Source organism: Chiloscyllium plagiosum, chromosome 48, assembly GCF_004010195.1.
Source record: "Chiloscyllium plagiosum isolate BGI_BamShark_2017 chromosome 48, ASM401019v2, whole genome shotgun sequence".
In the NCBI taxonomy this organism is placed as follows: Eukaryota; Metazoa; Chordata; class Chondrichthyes; order Orectolobiformes; family Hemiscylliidae; genus Chiloscyllium; species Chiloscyllium plagiosum.
Genome location: NC_057757.1, coordinates 652723 through 668939, shown reverse-complemented (window position 1 = coordinate 668939; position 16217 = coordinate 652723). Strand labels below are relative to the sequence as shown.

The following is a 16217-nucleotide window of genomic DNA, read 5'->3' as shown; positions in this document are numbered from 1 at the left end:
GCTGCAGCTGTCCTGTCTTGTTTTGTATCAGCACGTGCACTACCCTGAATTCTGCAAACACCTTGGAGTGCTCTTGGCTGTCAGAAAGGCAGCTCTGCCCCCAGCAGGCTATGCCGTTAAACAGCAGCCTCCCAACACCCAGATTACACTGTTTCCCCTCTATCTGCAGCATGTTCTCACTAACAGCAATCGTTATACTGTGTAGCTAGTGCCATCGACAAAATTCGAAGAACTTGCATCAGGTAGCTTTGCCATGTGATTCCTCGGTGGTCTGTGATTTAAGTGTTGTCACAATTGCTGTACACTTTTTGATATTAGATTCAGTGGTACTCTCGTGGGTGAAAAACCAAATGGTTTCAATTAAAAAGCTGTTCACTCTCCCTGCTCACTTTGTTTTGGGGTGAATGCTTTTGAAGAATTTGCATGATCCCTGGGAATTGACTTAAATTCAGCTCCGAATCAGAAAGAATTTAGACCACAGAAACAAAACCCTTTAGTCTGTGTTGACCATAATCTCAAACTAAGCTAGTTCAACCTTCCTGCGCTTGACCCAATTCCCTTCAAACCTAAAAATCACACAACACAAGTTATAGTCCAAGTTAATTGGAAGCACTAGCTTTCGGAGTGCTGCTCCTTCATCAGGTGGTTGTGGAGGACACCATTGCAAGACACTGAATTTATTGCAAACCTCTGCCTTCCAATTGTTCTCCACAACCACCTGATGAAGGAGCGTCGCTCCGATAGCTAGTGCTTCCAATTAAACCTGTTGGACTATAACCTGGTGTTGTGGGATTTTTAACTTTGTACACCCCAGTCCAACACCGGCATCTCCAAATCACCCCTTCAAACCTGTCCTAGTCATGTACTTATCTAAATGCTGTTTAAGTTTTGTACCTGTACCCATACCCACCACTTCCTCTGGCAGTTCATTCCACCCAAACTACAAAATAACCAGAAAATTGCCCATTTTTTATTCTTTCTCCTCTACCTTAAAAATATGTCCCCAATCTTGAAATCCCCCATCCTAGGGAAAAGACATTTGCCGTTCTACTGCTCGTGATCTTATAAATTTCTATAAGGTCACCTTTCAACCTCCCAGGGGAAAGAAATCCCAGCCTATCCACCCCTTCCCATAACTCCCAGCAACATCCTTATAAGTCTCTTCTGAACCAGTTTAATAATATCCTTCTCATGACAGGGCAACCAGAACTGGACAAAGGATTACAGAAGAATTTCTGTCCACAATTTGTACTAAATCATCAGACTCCTTTCAAGATGCTTCAGGAACAGTGGGGCCACTTGGGAGGGCAGATGTCAATGCAAGTCACATTGAGTGGGGGGAATTGGAGGTTGCAGAATGTTAGGGTCCCACTTTTGATCTGTGTCCATTGGCTTGGTGAGAGGCACTCTCCTGTACCACAGGTTGAGTTTGAGTCCCACTGCAGAGTTGAACACTAACTCCAGGTTTAACACTCCTGCTGCAATACTGAGAGAGATGTGGTATTAAATAACTCTCTGGTCCCCTCGAGTGGATATAAAAGATTCTGCTGTACATTCTCAAAGTGCCTGAGGTTCAGCTAAACGTAGTGAGCTAAATTATCCCATAGCAACTAAACTAGATTCTGTTGGCTGCTCGGGGGAGTTTGTGCACTAACCAGCTGTCTTATTTCCTGCATTACAGTTGTTCTAAAATATTAATTGTTGGTAAAACTCTTTGGGATGTTGCAAAATGCATTCTACACATGAGCTCAATGACCACCACGTTTTGAGGCAGAATTGGTTACACTCAGACAATGAAGGGTTTTGCACACGGCAGAGGGCCCTCAATGATGTGGTCCAGTCAGTGAGCCTGGCCTTCATGGGGTAGCAATTGTGGGATAAGGGGTTTAAACATTCTGCCTAAATGTTGAATGAATTCTTGTTGATGCCACTGGCAAACCTGGTTGTGAACCTCCCTTTCCCTGCAGGAAGTAGAACAGCTGCGACTGGAGAGGCTGCAGATAGATGAACAACTTCGCCAGATTGGCATGGGTTACCGCCCACTGTCTACCCGTGCTGACAAAGAGCGTGGCTACATGACGGATGACAGCACTGCCTCTTCCATCCACAGCTCACGATCCTACAGTGGCCGAGGGCGAGGGCGGAGAGGTACCTACCTTCCAACTTGGTGCTCTTTCAGGTCATTTGACTTGTCTGTGCAGCCTCCAGTTCACCACCTTCAAAAAGAAATTGTGATGAGCAGCAGCAATCTCTCATGATCGCTAACTCTTCCTTTTACTGGACCCAGCCCTGACAGCCACGTCTCCCGACTGCCTCCTCTCTAATCTCTGGAATTCTGTCACAGCCCTTGTGTCTCTCCATTTGCCTCCGTTGTGTTTGATTCCCTGCCCGACATCTCCTTTTATTGTCAAATCTCCATCTCCCATTCCTGTGAAACCCCTTGGGACGCTTGTACCATCTTCAGGGCACTACAGAAATGAGCTTTCGCAGTTGCTGAGTCTGTAGCAACTTGTACTGTTTCCCTTCTCTCCTTCAATGCACTGTGCTTCCTCCCTGCTCCATCAGTCACCTCATTCTTCATTCCCAACCCCAGGCCTGGCACTCAACAGTCTGACAGTGCTCCCTTGCTCCCCTGCTGGATGGAGAGCATACTGCCAAATTTAGGAATGGATGACCGTTTTTTTTCCTCGCATGCTGCCAGACCCGCTGAGTTCTGCCAGCAGTTCCTCATTCCGTTTGTCTGATGCTTGACCAGCTTAAAGCCCGCCCACAGAGCGCACACTCCATTAACCTGCAACCTGTTCTCACCACAGACAACAACTCTGACTTCTCCAATGCTTCCGAGACGGAATCCGAGCGGCGGGACGAGCTGAGTGACTGGTCCTTGGGTCAGGCGGATGAGGATCGGGATCGCAGGCAGGGATCGGATCTGAACCGGAGGAGGCCAGCTGGAGGCCGGGGGCGAGGGGGCCCTCCCTCTGGGAGAGGTCGTGGAGGAGGCCGAGGCGGGACATCGTCGATCAGTGCTGGTAACCGTCAAGTCTCTATTCCAGGGGGAGTTAGGGAAATCTGCCTGAGGCAGTGACATCGTCCTGTCCCTTTCTGATTGTGATCAGTCAGTCCCTCCCTGAGGAGGAGTTAGGGAGGTGAGGCAAAGGAGTGAGCTTCAGCTGGAGTGAGAATGGGGAGGGAGAGACTTCCTGTTCCACTGGGAGTGAAGGGAGGGCTGTGGGAAGACTGGGCAGGCTGCCTGATTTTCTACCCTGCCAAACGATCCTTAGGTGGCTGTTTCCCATCGCTTGAGAATGTTGTCTGTTGTCTTTCTGATGTCTCACACCTAGGAGTAGCTTTCAGAGGAAACCAAGCCTTAGGAACAGGGTTTCCGTCAGCTGTACCCGTGAAATATTCTGAGACCCTCTCCCTTTAAAAGCTCTCAAGGCTGCAGTGTCATTTGAAACTATCTGAAGTGAGTGATACCCTTTTTGGTGAGGAAGGTGAGTGTAAGAATTGGAATGAGCTCAGTGGAGTTGGAGGGTAGATGGATGGAGTGTGCCTGGATGTGCTGCCAGAATGCTCCCTGGTACAGACTACCTTTCAGGACAAGGTTTGGAAGTGATTTTTTTGTTTTTTATTGGAAAGGTTGTTGAGTCAGTTCAGATTATCCGTTATGTGATATGTGGGTCGCTTTGGCAGATGTGAGGAGTTGAAATACCTTGTCCCCATTTATACCTGGGTTCCCTCTGGTGGATAAAGAGACGTCCTTTCGAACAGAAGGTCTGCAGTTCACAGCCAGAGCTGGTGCCCTTCAATGGACTCCACTCCCACTGGCCTTTTTACAAGCTGTATGCTGAGAGGAGTGAAGATTGGGAGTGAACTGACCTTCAAGGAAGGCACCTTGCACCACTGCAGGGCGTCCCAGCACACACTGTAGCTGCTGTTATAACGTAAGAAAGACAGCAGTCCCGTTTCCCCTCAGCATGATCCCATCAAAAGCCAGGTGGTGATCACCCAGATTGTCTGGTTCAAAGTCTGGTCCCCTTTCACTCCTCTTGGCAACAATTCTGAGGTAATCTGAAAAGATGCCACTTCCAGCATGAGGTACTGTAGCTGCATTTAATTCCCAGTGATCCTGCAGGGCTGTGTTTATGGTTTGTTTTAAAAGGAGGTTAGAAGGAGTTAGAGAGCAGAGACTGTGGTGATGGTACTCAACACCAGGAAGGTGGCCTGAATCAGAATGCAAACTGCAGGGAACATTAAGTTTGAAGTAATCAGATGGAATAGACAGAGGCCACCTTGGAGCACTGGGGTGAGGTTTATATTTAACAAGTGCAGCGACGCTGGGATGGGACAGTGGCTAAGTTCAGGCTAGTGTGGGCTGAACATCAGTCACGAATGTTTGAGGCGCTAATCAACAGCAAAGGTTTGTATCTCTGTCTCTTTCTTTCTCTCTGTCTGTCTGTCTGTCTCTCTCTCTCCCTCTCTCTCCCTCTCTCTCCCTCTCTCCCTCTCTCTCTCTCTCTCTCTCTCTGTCTCCCCCTCTCTCTCTGTCCCCTGTGATGCTCAGTGTGGTTCTCTCTCACTGTGTGTGCCTGCTCATGTTGTAGTGCTGAAGGATCCTGACAGCAATCCCTACAGCCTGCTGGAGAATGCAGAAACTGATCAAGCTGGTGACACGGATGCCAGTGAATCCCATGCCAACACCAGCCGGCGCCGCCGATCGCGTAGGCGCCGCACCGATGATGATGCCACCATGATGGATGGCGTTGTGGAGTCTGACACTGCGTCTGTCAATGAGAATGGTGTGGGTATGTGCCAGGCAGTGTTCCTTCTTTTGTGAGGGGAATGATGGCTGGGGTTATGGTGCAGAAATTCTACACCGATTTTGAAAATCCTGGAGTGGGGCAATACAAAAGGAAGCCATTCAGCCCTCTCCGCCCTCGTCTTGCCCATAGCTTGGCAAAGCTTTCTCCTTGAAGAATTTTTCCAATTTCCTTTGGATAGCAATGTTCAAATCTGCTTCCACTGTCCTTTCAGGTGGCAAGTTCCACATTGTAACCATTTTTAATTACAAAATCTCATCTGCCCCACAGATTAATTTGGGCGATTCCATCAATCTGTGTCCCTGTGCTTTAATGGCCCGCCTGCAATCGGTAAAAAGAATCCCTCCATTAAATCACCCCTTTACATTCTCCACGGGAAACCCTGCAATCCGGCTTTGGTTCTGGGAAATCCCCTCCCTCCCCATTAGAGGCTGTAGGGCCTTAATGTCCTTCTGAAAATGTGATACAAAGTGGGGGCAGGTAAGAGGTGTGTCGTCCCTTGTCATGTAGGACACTCTGTAGCCAAATTGTGCAGAGCAAGATCCCAGGAGCAGCAGCATGGCAATAGTGAGTTGGCCTGAAATTACTGAGCCGTATTAATGTTGCAAGTTAGGTGTCTAACCTGAGGCTGGAATTCTTTTCTTCTGCAATAATTGGTTGTGAAATGTGGAGAGTTTAATCAGTTCCTCAATGTGATTGTAACCACCTTTCTTGTTAGTTGAGTCATACAATCCCTACAGTGTGGAAGCAGGCCATTAGCACATCGAGTCCACACTGACCCTCCGAAGAGCATCCCATCCCATCCCAACCTCCTACCCTATGCGTGTAACCCTGCATTTCCCACAGCCAATCCACCCTAACCTGCACATCCCTGGGTTGTGGGAGAAATTGGAGCACCCGGAGGAAACCCACACAGACATAGGGAGAATGTACAAACTCCACAGTCACCTGAGGGTGGAATTGAACCTGGGTCCCTGGTGCCATGAGGCAGCGGTGCTAACCACAGAGCTGCTCTAGGTTTGGAAGAAATGAAACCAGAGGCCAGGTTAAAACTTTGTGCTTGTGGTTTTGTGTTTTGGGTGCTGAACTGATGGGCTTTGGAGTGAGCTGTCATTGTTTGTCTCCTCCCCTCCCCTGCCCTGCCCTGCCATCTCTGCTGTCTTCACCCGGTGTGCCCGTGCAGACGAAAGTGAGGGTCGACCTCCTCGAAGGAACAGGAGCAGGCGGCGTCGCAACCGTGGAAACCGACTGGACAGTTCCCTGAGCCGAGACCGGCAGCCAGGTGAGGAATTAACCATCTCTCTGTCAGGGCTGAGACAGCATTCCCACTGCCCCCAACCCCCTCGCTCGCTCACTCTTCTCTCTCTCTCTCCCCACTCCCCACCCCCCACACGCATGCAGATCCCCATCCCTTGTATATTTCTCCAGTTCTCCCTTTGAACGGTTCCTACTGAATCTGCTGTAACTCGGCACAACTCTAAACAGAGACTCCTATCTCCTCTTCCCCCTTTCTTTCACCAATGTGTCCACCTCCTGTCAATGGGAGTTCTTTCTCCGTAAAGCTCCATGTAATTTTGAACAGCTTAGTTAAATCTTCCCTACCCCATCCTGCTCCCAACAGGAGCGATTCCAGATGCTTGTGGTCACCGATGGGAAGTGGGTGAATGATGTTCTAAGATGCGTGTTACCTCAGTTACAGTGGCCGACTACATTTCTCGTGCTGAGTCGCAGAGCCGACAGTGTGGGTCTCAAAAAGAGCAATCCGAGGGAACCCCAGAACAACAGCCGAAGGGAAACCAGGTAAGTTATGACTAGATTAGATTCCCTACAGTGTGGAAACAGGCCCTTCGGCCCAACAAGTCCACACCGACCTTCCAAAGAGTAACCCACCCAGACCCATTCCCCTACTCTATATTTCCCTCTGACTAATACACCTAACTCTGAGCAATTTAGCATGACCAATTCACCTGACCTGCACATCTTTGGACTGTGGGAGGAAACCGGAACACCCGGAGGAAACCCATGCAGACGCGGGGAGAACGTGCAAACTCCACACAGATAGTCGGCCGAAAGGGGAATCGAACCCAGATCCCTGGCGCTGAGAGGCAGCAGTGCTAATCACTGCCACGTTATCTCCCTTTGCGCACCACACTGCTGCTCCTTAGCTGCTCACTTATGTTTGTTTTGAAATAATTGGGTCAGCCTTAGTGGTCAGTGTTACATAGCCACTTATTGGGCTGGGTGGAGAATGAACAGCTGTACAACAAAGTCCTCATTGAAGGCCAGACTGGCCGAGGTCTGTGCTTGCTCCCAGGGTTGCAGATTGGAGCACCTTGCTTGAAATGTTTCTCTCCTTCTCTTGGGTTGTTTTGAACTCTTGGGCTGTACTGATTGGAAGCTGGCATTACTTCTCAAGGTAATGCTGTGACTGTTCTAATCCCTTAACGATGTCCTTCCTCTAAGGATTCCAACAGCTTTTATGCCTTCGTTGCAATGCTAATTCCTTCTGTCCGGAGAATGTAAGATACAGGACCGGAAGGAGAAATGTACTCCGACTAAGCTAAACTCTGGGCGACTGATACTCTCAGCTAATGGTCCCCTTATTTTAGACTCTGCCTGCAGTTCTGTATTCCCGTCACAGGGAAACAACATCCCCTCAGCAAGTGAGGTGGATGGGGGGGGGGGGGGGGGAGGCGGGGATCTGGTTGACCCAGACTCTGAAAGCATTGTCAGCTCCATAGGCAGAGATGTGAATTCCTCGGGCAAGTGAAATGGTCTGTTTGTGCTTGGCCTCCCTCAGGAGCAGGCGGACCCCAGTGATGAGCCAAGTGCCGTGCCCAACGGCCCCACCAGTCCGAGTGACAGCGCCACCAAGAGAACAGGCAGCTCCCAGGAGCGTGGGCGAGCAGAGGCCACCATCAAGCAGCAGGCTGTGGTGAACGGTGTTTCGTAAAAACACCACAGCCTCCACCCTTGAATCTCAGTCCCGCTTGCATCATGTTTATTCAATAGTGCTTGTCAAAGCTTGCCAAAGATAGGAAACCTGAATACTACGTAACTACTACTTACCAATACCCGACTCGACACAGCACTTGCCCTCCCCTTACCCTCAGCACTGGACAGAGGTTTGAGGGGAGGTGTTCAAACATATATCTGTGTATCTGTTTTTTGACATTTAATTAAAAAGTTCGAGGAAATAAAAAATACACTTAAAAAAGCAAAAAAAAACACAAAAAAAACCCATTTAATTAAAGATGTTGTGCCTTCTAACAGTGTAAAAGGAAACTGTGGGATTTTGTTTTCTGATGTTTTGATGGCGCAGGTCAGTGACTGATATATTTAAATAAAGAGGTTTGGTTATAGAAGCTGAAGATGGATAGATCAGAACGACTCTAGTAGAGAATGTGAAGGAAAGATGTCGGTTACTTAAAAGCTGTATGTTTCAAAAGAAAACATTAAAAATTCTACAGGGAAAAAAATTGCAAAAAAGGAAACTTGAGTATGCAACCACTTCTGGTAAGGAGACACTGTATAAAATGATGCAGTCTGTATTACTTGCACTGATTAGTAAATCAAAAAAAGAGCAACAAGTATAACTGGGGGGAGAAAAATAAAAGCAGATATGATTCAGTCATTGCTGATTCGAATGTAAGGAGAAAACACTGGAAGGGAAGGAGAGGTGGAGAGGAGCAGGAAGGAGGGCTGAGTGAAAAACGAGGAGGTGGCTCCAGAGATTGTGCAGGAGAGATGATTGTCAGGAAGGTTGGACAAAGCAGCTTCATTTAAAAGGTTAATTTATTTTCACTGTACAGTATTTAAAAACCGAACTCTCTATAGCCTTGCATCACACTAACCCTAACGCCCACATTTCTTCAGTGCGTGTGTATGACACTGAGCCCGAGCAGCTGGTTTTGATATTTGTTACCTGTTGTGCTGCAGGAGAATGGCTAGTGCGTGTGATCATGAGACTTCATAATGGCAAAAATAATCTAAGGTTAATGATTCTTTTCTTTAAATTACTTCATAACCCTATTTACAAAACGCGCACACCGCTCCTCACTGATGGCAGTAGCGAGACTCAGAAGCCACGTGGCTGCTTGAGTTCTGACTGAGTAGTAACTGAAGGCATTGGCAGTACCAGCCTGGTTTGCTTCAGAGTAGGGAACGAGGCAGGTTATCACAGCGCAGAGTCTGTGACTGCCTTGTTAAGAAGGCCCCCCCCCCCCTCCCCCCACCAAACTGGGTTACAAGCTGGGTCCTGCCTGACAGTGAGCAGACCGGAGCAGGAGTCATTACAGTAACTGGACAGCAACAGTCAGCCAGCCACAACTGAGCAATTTAAGAGGAGTGAGCTGTTCAACCACTTGGGAGTTGGGTGAGGTGCCCGGTGTAAGACTTCCTGCCCTCTGGGTGTGTGCGTGTCTTGGTTGCGAGTTTGCTGCCATGGATGAAGTAATTTTGTTTGCGTTGAAATTTTTACAAATGATTTTGCCCACCGTGCATCTTCAACAGTTTGAAGGGTATTTGAAACTGCGTTACGGTGTCAATTTGGATCTGTATCGTACACACTGGTTGTTTCACATGGAAACCTGGATGGTGCTGCAAATTGGTTGGCTCCATGAGTGTAGAAAAGGGTTGGTTTCCTGTCTCTGAACTGTCTTGTGTATGAGATCCCAAACTATGAATGTTTTTGTCCTTTGTTTTTCTTTTTTTTTAAAAAAAATTGTTTCTTTTTGGTTGATGTGCAATATGTTTTCTTTGTATGCAAGTAGTTCCAAAATAAAGTTTGATCTTCCATCTTCTAAATGGCTGAACTGTTTCTTTGATGTTTCAACGTTGGTGCTTCCCAGCCTGATAGCATGGTCCCTTGCTGAGTTTACATCCATTACTGGCACATGTCACAATTTGAAACCTCCCCAGGGTGCATTTAAGGGAGAAGAACATAATAGGCATAGGCCATCTGGCCCCTCGAGCCCCCCCCTCCTCTGCCACTCAGCTTTTCATGGACTCGGCTCCACTTACCCACCCGCTCACCGTAACCTTTAACACCTTTACTGTTCAAAAACCTATCCTTGTCTTCAAAACATTCAACAGAGTAGCTTCAACTGTTCTGCTGGATAGGAAATTCCACAGATTCCCAACCCTCTGGGTGAAGAAGTTCCTCCTCAGCTCAGTCCAAAATCTGTTGCCCTCCTTATTTTGAGGTCACGCCCCCTAGTTCTAGTTTCACCCACCAATGGAAACAACTTTCTTGCTTCTACCTTGTCTAATCCCTTAATTTTCTTTCTGTAAGATTCCTCATTCTTCTAAATTCCAGTGTGTACAGTCCCAGGCTACTCAATCTCTCCTCATAAGCCAACCCTCAATTCCAGCATCAACTCAGTGAACCTCCTTTGCCCTCCCTCCGGTGCCAGGACATCCCTTTCTCAAGACCAGAACCGTGCACATGATGTGGAGACGCCGGTGTTGGACTGGGATGTACAAAGCTTAAAAATCACCCAACACCAGGTTACAGTCCAACAGGTTTATTTGGAAGCACTAACTTTCGGAGCGCTGCTCCTTCATCAGGTCCTTCATCCTTCTCCACAACCGCCTGATGAAGGAGCAGCAGTCTGAAAGCTAGTACAGTACTTCCAAATAAACCTGTTGGACTACAACCTGGTGTTGGGTAATCTTTAGCTTTGTAGAACTGCACACAGTATTCCAGGTGTGCCCTCACTAACATCCTGTACAGCTGCAGCATAACCTTTGTTTTTAAACTCCATCCCTCCTGCAATGAAGGACCGTATTCCATTTGCTGCTTTAATTATCTGCTGCACCTACAAACCACCTTTTTGAGATTCATGTACAAGGGCACCCAGGATATTCTCCAGTCCAATGGGTTTTAGTGTCTCAGAAGGAATTCAGCAAGGGCTCTGAGCTGAAGGTACAGTGGCCTGTGTTGGAACTATGGAAATTGGGAGGACGTCAAGCTGTCAGGGTTGAAGGAATGCAGATATTTCAGAAAATTGAAGAGTCACGTGAGGTCAGATGCAATAGGACAGCCACTTGAGAGATCAGTGCTGATGAGTTATTAAATAGCTGGTAGTTATATCTGTAACCCACCTTGTGTATATTGGGTGGGTTTCTGGACTGGCATTATGTGTTGAACTAATTCTATTTTTATTAACAATTTGCCTAGTCTCATTCTTACACCATCTTCCCCATAACCTTGCAAATTCCTGCTCATCACAGTAGTCCTAACCCCCTATTGTATACATTGAACCTATGTACTCTCTGGCTCTGTCTTCTACATCTTTTCCCCATTGTGAATTTTTTTTTTCCTTTTGTGAATTATTTTAAATCCATACCCTCTTTGAACATTTTTTGAGAGGGAACAGTTTCTCCCTGTCCAGTCCCATGACCCTATTTCATTAAGACCAGGTCCAGCTTGCATCTAAATTTCATGTTCATGAGATCTAGCCCTGGAGGGTACTGTCAAAAAGAGGCCAACTATTGAGGATGAATTTCTTAAGGTGATTAATCTTTGGGGAGAGAGAGGGGAGAGGAGTGGAGGTAAAGTCATCAGAATATGTCTGAGGCGGAGTTAGATTTTAATTGAGGGAATCCAGTGTTAAGACAGCTGTCAGCAGTCACTGGGGGAAACTAGCAAGGAAATGAAGTTAAAACTGCAATCCCATCAACCATGGTCTTGTTGAGTGGGGGAGGGTTAGATCAAAGGGTTGAGTGGTCTACTTGCTTTATCTTCAAACCAACCTGCATTGTAGGATATGCTGCACTAGCAGTCCCTGTGAGTGATCATTCCTCACTAGAGCCTGTTCCCATATTTTCCTCCTCCTTTATTATAAACCTTCTCCCTCGGGGATTGGTCCAGTTTTAATCTTCATATGATTTGGCTTCAACCAGTCGCTGTTGGTAGGGACTCTACATTCTTCCTTTGGGTAAAGAATTCTCTATTATCATTGAGTCATACAGCTCAGAAACCAACCCTTCGATCCTGCTTGTCCATGCTGAGCAAATTCCCACCTAAATTAATCTAGTTCCATTTGCCAGCATTTAGTCCATAACCCTCTAAATCCTGCCTATTCATACACCCAACCAGATGCTTTTTTTAAATGTCTCCATGTCTATTTACCCTAACCATGCCCCTCATGATTTTATAAACCTCTATAAGGACACTTCAGCCTCAGACACTCCAGAGAAAAAAGACCCCAGCCTATCCAGTCTCTCCCTATATATCAAGCCTTCCAAACCTGGCAACGTCCTTGTAAATCTTTTCAGCACTCTAGTTTAACAACTTACACCAGAGAGATCAGAATTGAATGCAGCTTTCTAAAAGTGGTCTAACCAATAACCTATAGAGCCACAATGTGACCCCTCAACTCTTACACAATGCATTGACCAATAAAATCGGGGGATAAACAGCTTAGCTTGAGGGCCTCTGGTTCTTCTGTTACCCTTTAAAAGGGAACGTTCCATTCACTCAACCAAAGTTTGGCATCATTCTAAGGTCACCCCTCAGCCATCCAGTTTTCAAGGGAGTTGAGAAATATTGTAGAACATAGGGCCCTATGGCTTCATAATTGGTTGGAGTTTGCATCACACGTAGGATGGTTAAAAAGGCATTTGGCATGCTTGTCTTCATTGCTCAATCCTTTATAGAAGTTGGGGATGTCATGTTGAGGTTTTACAGGACATTGAGGGCCTCTTCTGGAATGCTGTGTCTAGTTCTGGTTGCCCTGTCACAGGAAGGATAATTTTACACCAGAGAGGGTTCCGAAGAGACATACCAGGATGTTGCCGGGAATGGACGCTTTGAGTTATAAAGATTGGCTGGGAATTTTTTCACTTGAGTGTAGAAGATTGAGAGGTGATCTGACAGGTTTATAAAATAATGGGTCTAGATAGGGTTAATGGTAGTTGTCTTTTCCCAAGGGTGGGGGATTTCAAAACTAAGGGGCACATTTCTAAGGTGAGAGGCGAGAGATTTAAAAAAGGCATGAGGGGCACCTTTGTTACAGAGGGTGGTTCACATGTGGGATGAACTTCCAGAGGAAGTGGGTGTGGGTGCAATTACAATGTTGAAAAGACATTTGGATGGGTAAATGAATAGGAAGGGTTGGAGGGATATGGGCCGGGTGCTGGCAGGTGGGACTAGATTAGTTTGGGATTATGGTCAGCACGGCCTGGTTGCACCGAAGGGTCGGTTTCTGTGCTGGATGACTTTTTAAAGGTACCCTGCTGATGCTTTCCTGATATGTATTACCCCACCATTTGGATATTGTCCTTTAGTCTTCTGGGCACCATTTCCAATTCCTTAATACAGTTTATTTTTACAACAGGACAGCTCAAGTTGCCTGCAGTCTTACCAGGTTTCGCACCATTTCCCCTCTTTCCCCCCCCCCCCCTTTCAAATTCTGACTTGATGCTAAAGAATTAAAACAATATTTTTTGTGTTGGCCTTGCTAATTTGTTGTGAAGTTTTCTACTTGTGCCTTGAATCCACCCCTCGCTGCTCCATCCTATTTGAGCTCTGTACTTAATTAACAATCCAAATGGCAAAATATCAAAGTGTGACCGAGAGATTAGTCAGAAGTGAGCTTGAAGGAGGAGATCTGAACCCAGTGCCGAGTGTCGTGCCAAACTGAGGGGCTGAGGTCCAATACCATTGGGATGTTTAAGGGTTCACTTGATTTATTATTGTCATGTATTTGCTTGCAGTACAGAGAGATCGTAAAATACAAAGATCACAAGGTAATTGAACAGAGTGAGGGATATAAAGTTACAGCTGCAAAGAATCTGTACAAAAAGTGATATCAACATGTGTTTGAAATCAGAGATGTCCATACAGCAGTTTAATAACAGTGGGGAAGATGCTGCTGTTGGTCTATTCCAACAACCAAAGCTGATGCACAGACTGATTTATCTGCAACAGAAATGGGCACCACATAGAGTCATAGAGATGTACAGCATGAAAACAGATCCTTCGGTCCAACCCGTCCATGCCGACCAGATATCCCAACCCAATCTAGTCCCACCTACCAGCACCCAGCCCATATCCCTCCAAACCCTTCCTATTCATATACCCATCCAAATGGCTCTTAAATGTTGCAATTGTACCAGCCTCCATCACATCCTCATTCCATACACGTACCACCCTCTGCGTGAAAAAGTTGCCCTTTAGGTCTCTTTTATATCTTTCCCCTCTCATCCTAAAGATATGCCCCTCTAGTTCTGGACTCCCTGACCCCAGGGAAAAGACTTTGTCTATTTATCCTATCAATGCCCCTCATGATTTTATAAACCTCTATAAGGTCACTCTTCAGCCTCCGACGCTCCAGGGAAAACAGCCCCAGCCTGTTCAGCCTCTCCCTGTAGCTCAAACCCTCCAACCCTGGCAACATCCTCGTAAATCTTTTCTGAACCCTTTCAAGTTTCACAACACCTTTCCGATAGGAAGGAGACCAGAATTGTACGCAATATTCCAACAGTGGCCTAACCAATGTCCTGTACAGCCACAACATGACCTCCCAACTCCTGTACTCAATGCTCTGACCAATAAAGGAAGGCATACCAAACGCCTTCTTCACTATCCTATCTACCTGCGACTCCACTTTCAAGGAGCTATGAACCTGCACTCCAAGGTCTCTTTGTTCAGCAACACTCCCTAGGACCTTACCACTAAGTGTATAAGTCCTGCTAAGATTTGCTTTCCCAAAATGCAGCACCTCACATTTATCTGAATTAAACTCCATCTGCCACTTCTCAGCCCATTGGTCCATCTGGTCAAGATCCTGTTGTAATCTGAGGTAACCCTCTTCGTTGTCCACTACACCTCCAATTTTGGGGTCATACCTTTTTTTTTTCTTCTATTAACCCGGAGGTAAAATTCAGAATTTTCTGGATTGGTAGGGGAAGGTAGAATAGGAGAACTGACCATTGAGGCAGTTGAGAGTGAGTGAGCAGGAATCTTTAGTAACACAGGAATATGAAATGTTAGAGCAGGAGTGTAGTATCTGACCTGTCCTGTCATGGCTGGTCTGGTTATGGTCCCAGCTCCAGGTTGACACCTGTCCCCCATAAACCTCGACCCCAGCCGCCCGATCTGAATTGTAACTCTGTCTTGAGTGAATTCATTAATCCAGCCTCCACTGCTCTCTGAAATCAAGAGACTAATCACCCTCTGAGGTGGAGGGGAGTAAAACTCTTCATCTCTGGAAAAAAATGAGGCATTTTGTTCTCAAACAGTGTCCCCTATTCTTAATAAAAAAAACATGAGACCAACTCCTTGTATCCATGATCCCCCAGACCAACAAATGGGTGCTACAATACTGGCTGCATTGACTGTCCATTGATCACAGTCAGTATAACCTTTCACAGCTGCTTACCCCAGCCCCAAGGGAGATTTACAGAAACCAGGGGCTGGAATAGGTCCATTCATCCTGCTGCCATTCTCTAGGATAGTGGCCATGTCTCTCTGCATTCCCACTTCCCATCCAAATGTTGATGCTTTCAATGTTTAAAAAAAACGACCAATTTCTTGCTTTAATACACTCAGTCACTTCAGATCATAGGAGATAGAAACAGGAGGAGGCCATTCAGCCCCTCGAGCCTGATAGGATCGTGGTTGATCCAACATTCCTCACGTCCACTCCCCTGCCTTTTCCCTGAAACCCTTGATTCCCAGACTGATCGAGAATTTATCTCAGCGTTAAAGAGACCCAAGGGCTCTGCCTCTATGTGTGTGTGTGCGTGTGTGTGTTGGTGGGGGGTGGGGTGTGTGTGTAGTGGTGAATTTCAGAGCCCAGATCTCAGGAAATGTTTCCTCGGCTCCGTCCCAAAAGAAAAGGCGTACCCTGAGGGTGTCAATACCCACTCCAACTGGAACCCCAGGATCTAGTCTCCATCCCCTGGATATATAACCCTGTGTCCTCTAAGAGTGTAGTCCTTTGCAATTCGGAGCTGTGGAGATGGTAGCCACTTTAGTAAGGGTTGGGTTTTGGGACGTTCTGGGTGAGGTAGTGTTAGGGGGGGGTGGGGAAGGGGCCAGAGTTTGTTTTTGAAACAGTTGGGGGGTGGCTTTGTTGACTCCCTCTCCTTGGAGACGCCGCTTGTGACGCTGGCTCTGAGATAGTGAAGGGGCTGGGGGCAGCTGCGGAGAGGAGCCAGTGTCTGAGAGCGAGTTGGACAGCAGACAGCGATCGGTTCCCCCCACACCACAAAAGGAGATGCTTTTTTCCATCCGGATCTTGTTCTGCAGCCTCTTCCTAATCCCGTCCATTCTGGTCCCTGCACTGGGTAAGCACTGACGTTAGAAAGGGAGCAGCCCTCTCCCTCCCTCTCTCCTCCCTCTCTCCCTCCCTCTCCCCCTCCCGCTCCCTCCCTCCCTCCCTCTCT

The 16217-nt window shown here is 47.0% G+C and overlaps 1 protein-coding gene across 3 annotated transcripts in view; it reads left to right on the top strand.

The window, feature by feature from the left end:
• The window catches only part of LOC122544285 (fragile X mental retardation syndrome-related protein 1-like), a 75749-nt gene extending 66123 nt beyond the window's left edge, over positions 1-9626 (top strand). For 2 of the 3 annotated variants that reach the window (XM_043683365.1, XM_043683362.1), the window contains exons 12-17: positions 1968-2148; positions 2814-3029; positions 4605-4805; positions 6004-6102; positions 6514-6620; positions 7621-9626. In XM_043683365.1, coding sequence (XP_043539300.1) covers positions 1968-2148; positions 2814-3029; positions 4605-4805; positions 6004-6102; positions 6514-6620; positions 7621-7773 — 957 coding nt within the window. In that variant the 3' untranslated portion in view covers positions 7774-9626. The remainder of the gene's footprint in view (positions 1-1967; positions 2149-2813; positions 3030-4604; positions 4806-6003; positions 6103-6513; positions 6621-7620) is intronic. The other variant, XM_043683363.1, reaches the window with a different exon arrangement.
• The last annotated feature ends 6591 nt before the right edge of the window (positions 9627-16217 follow it).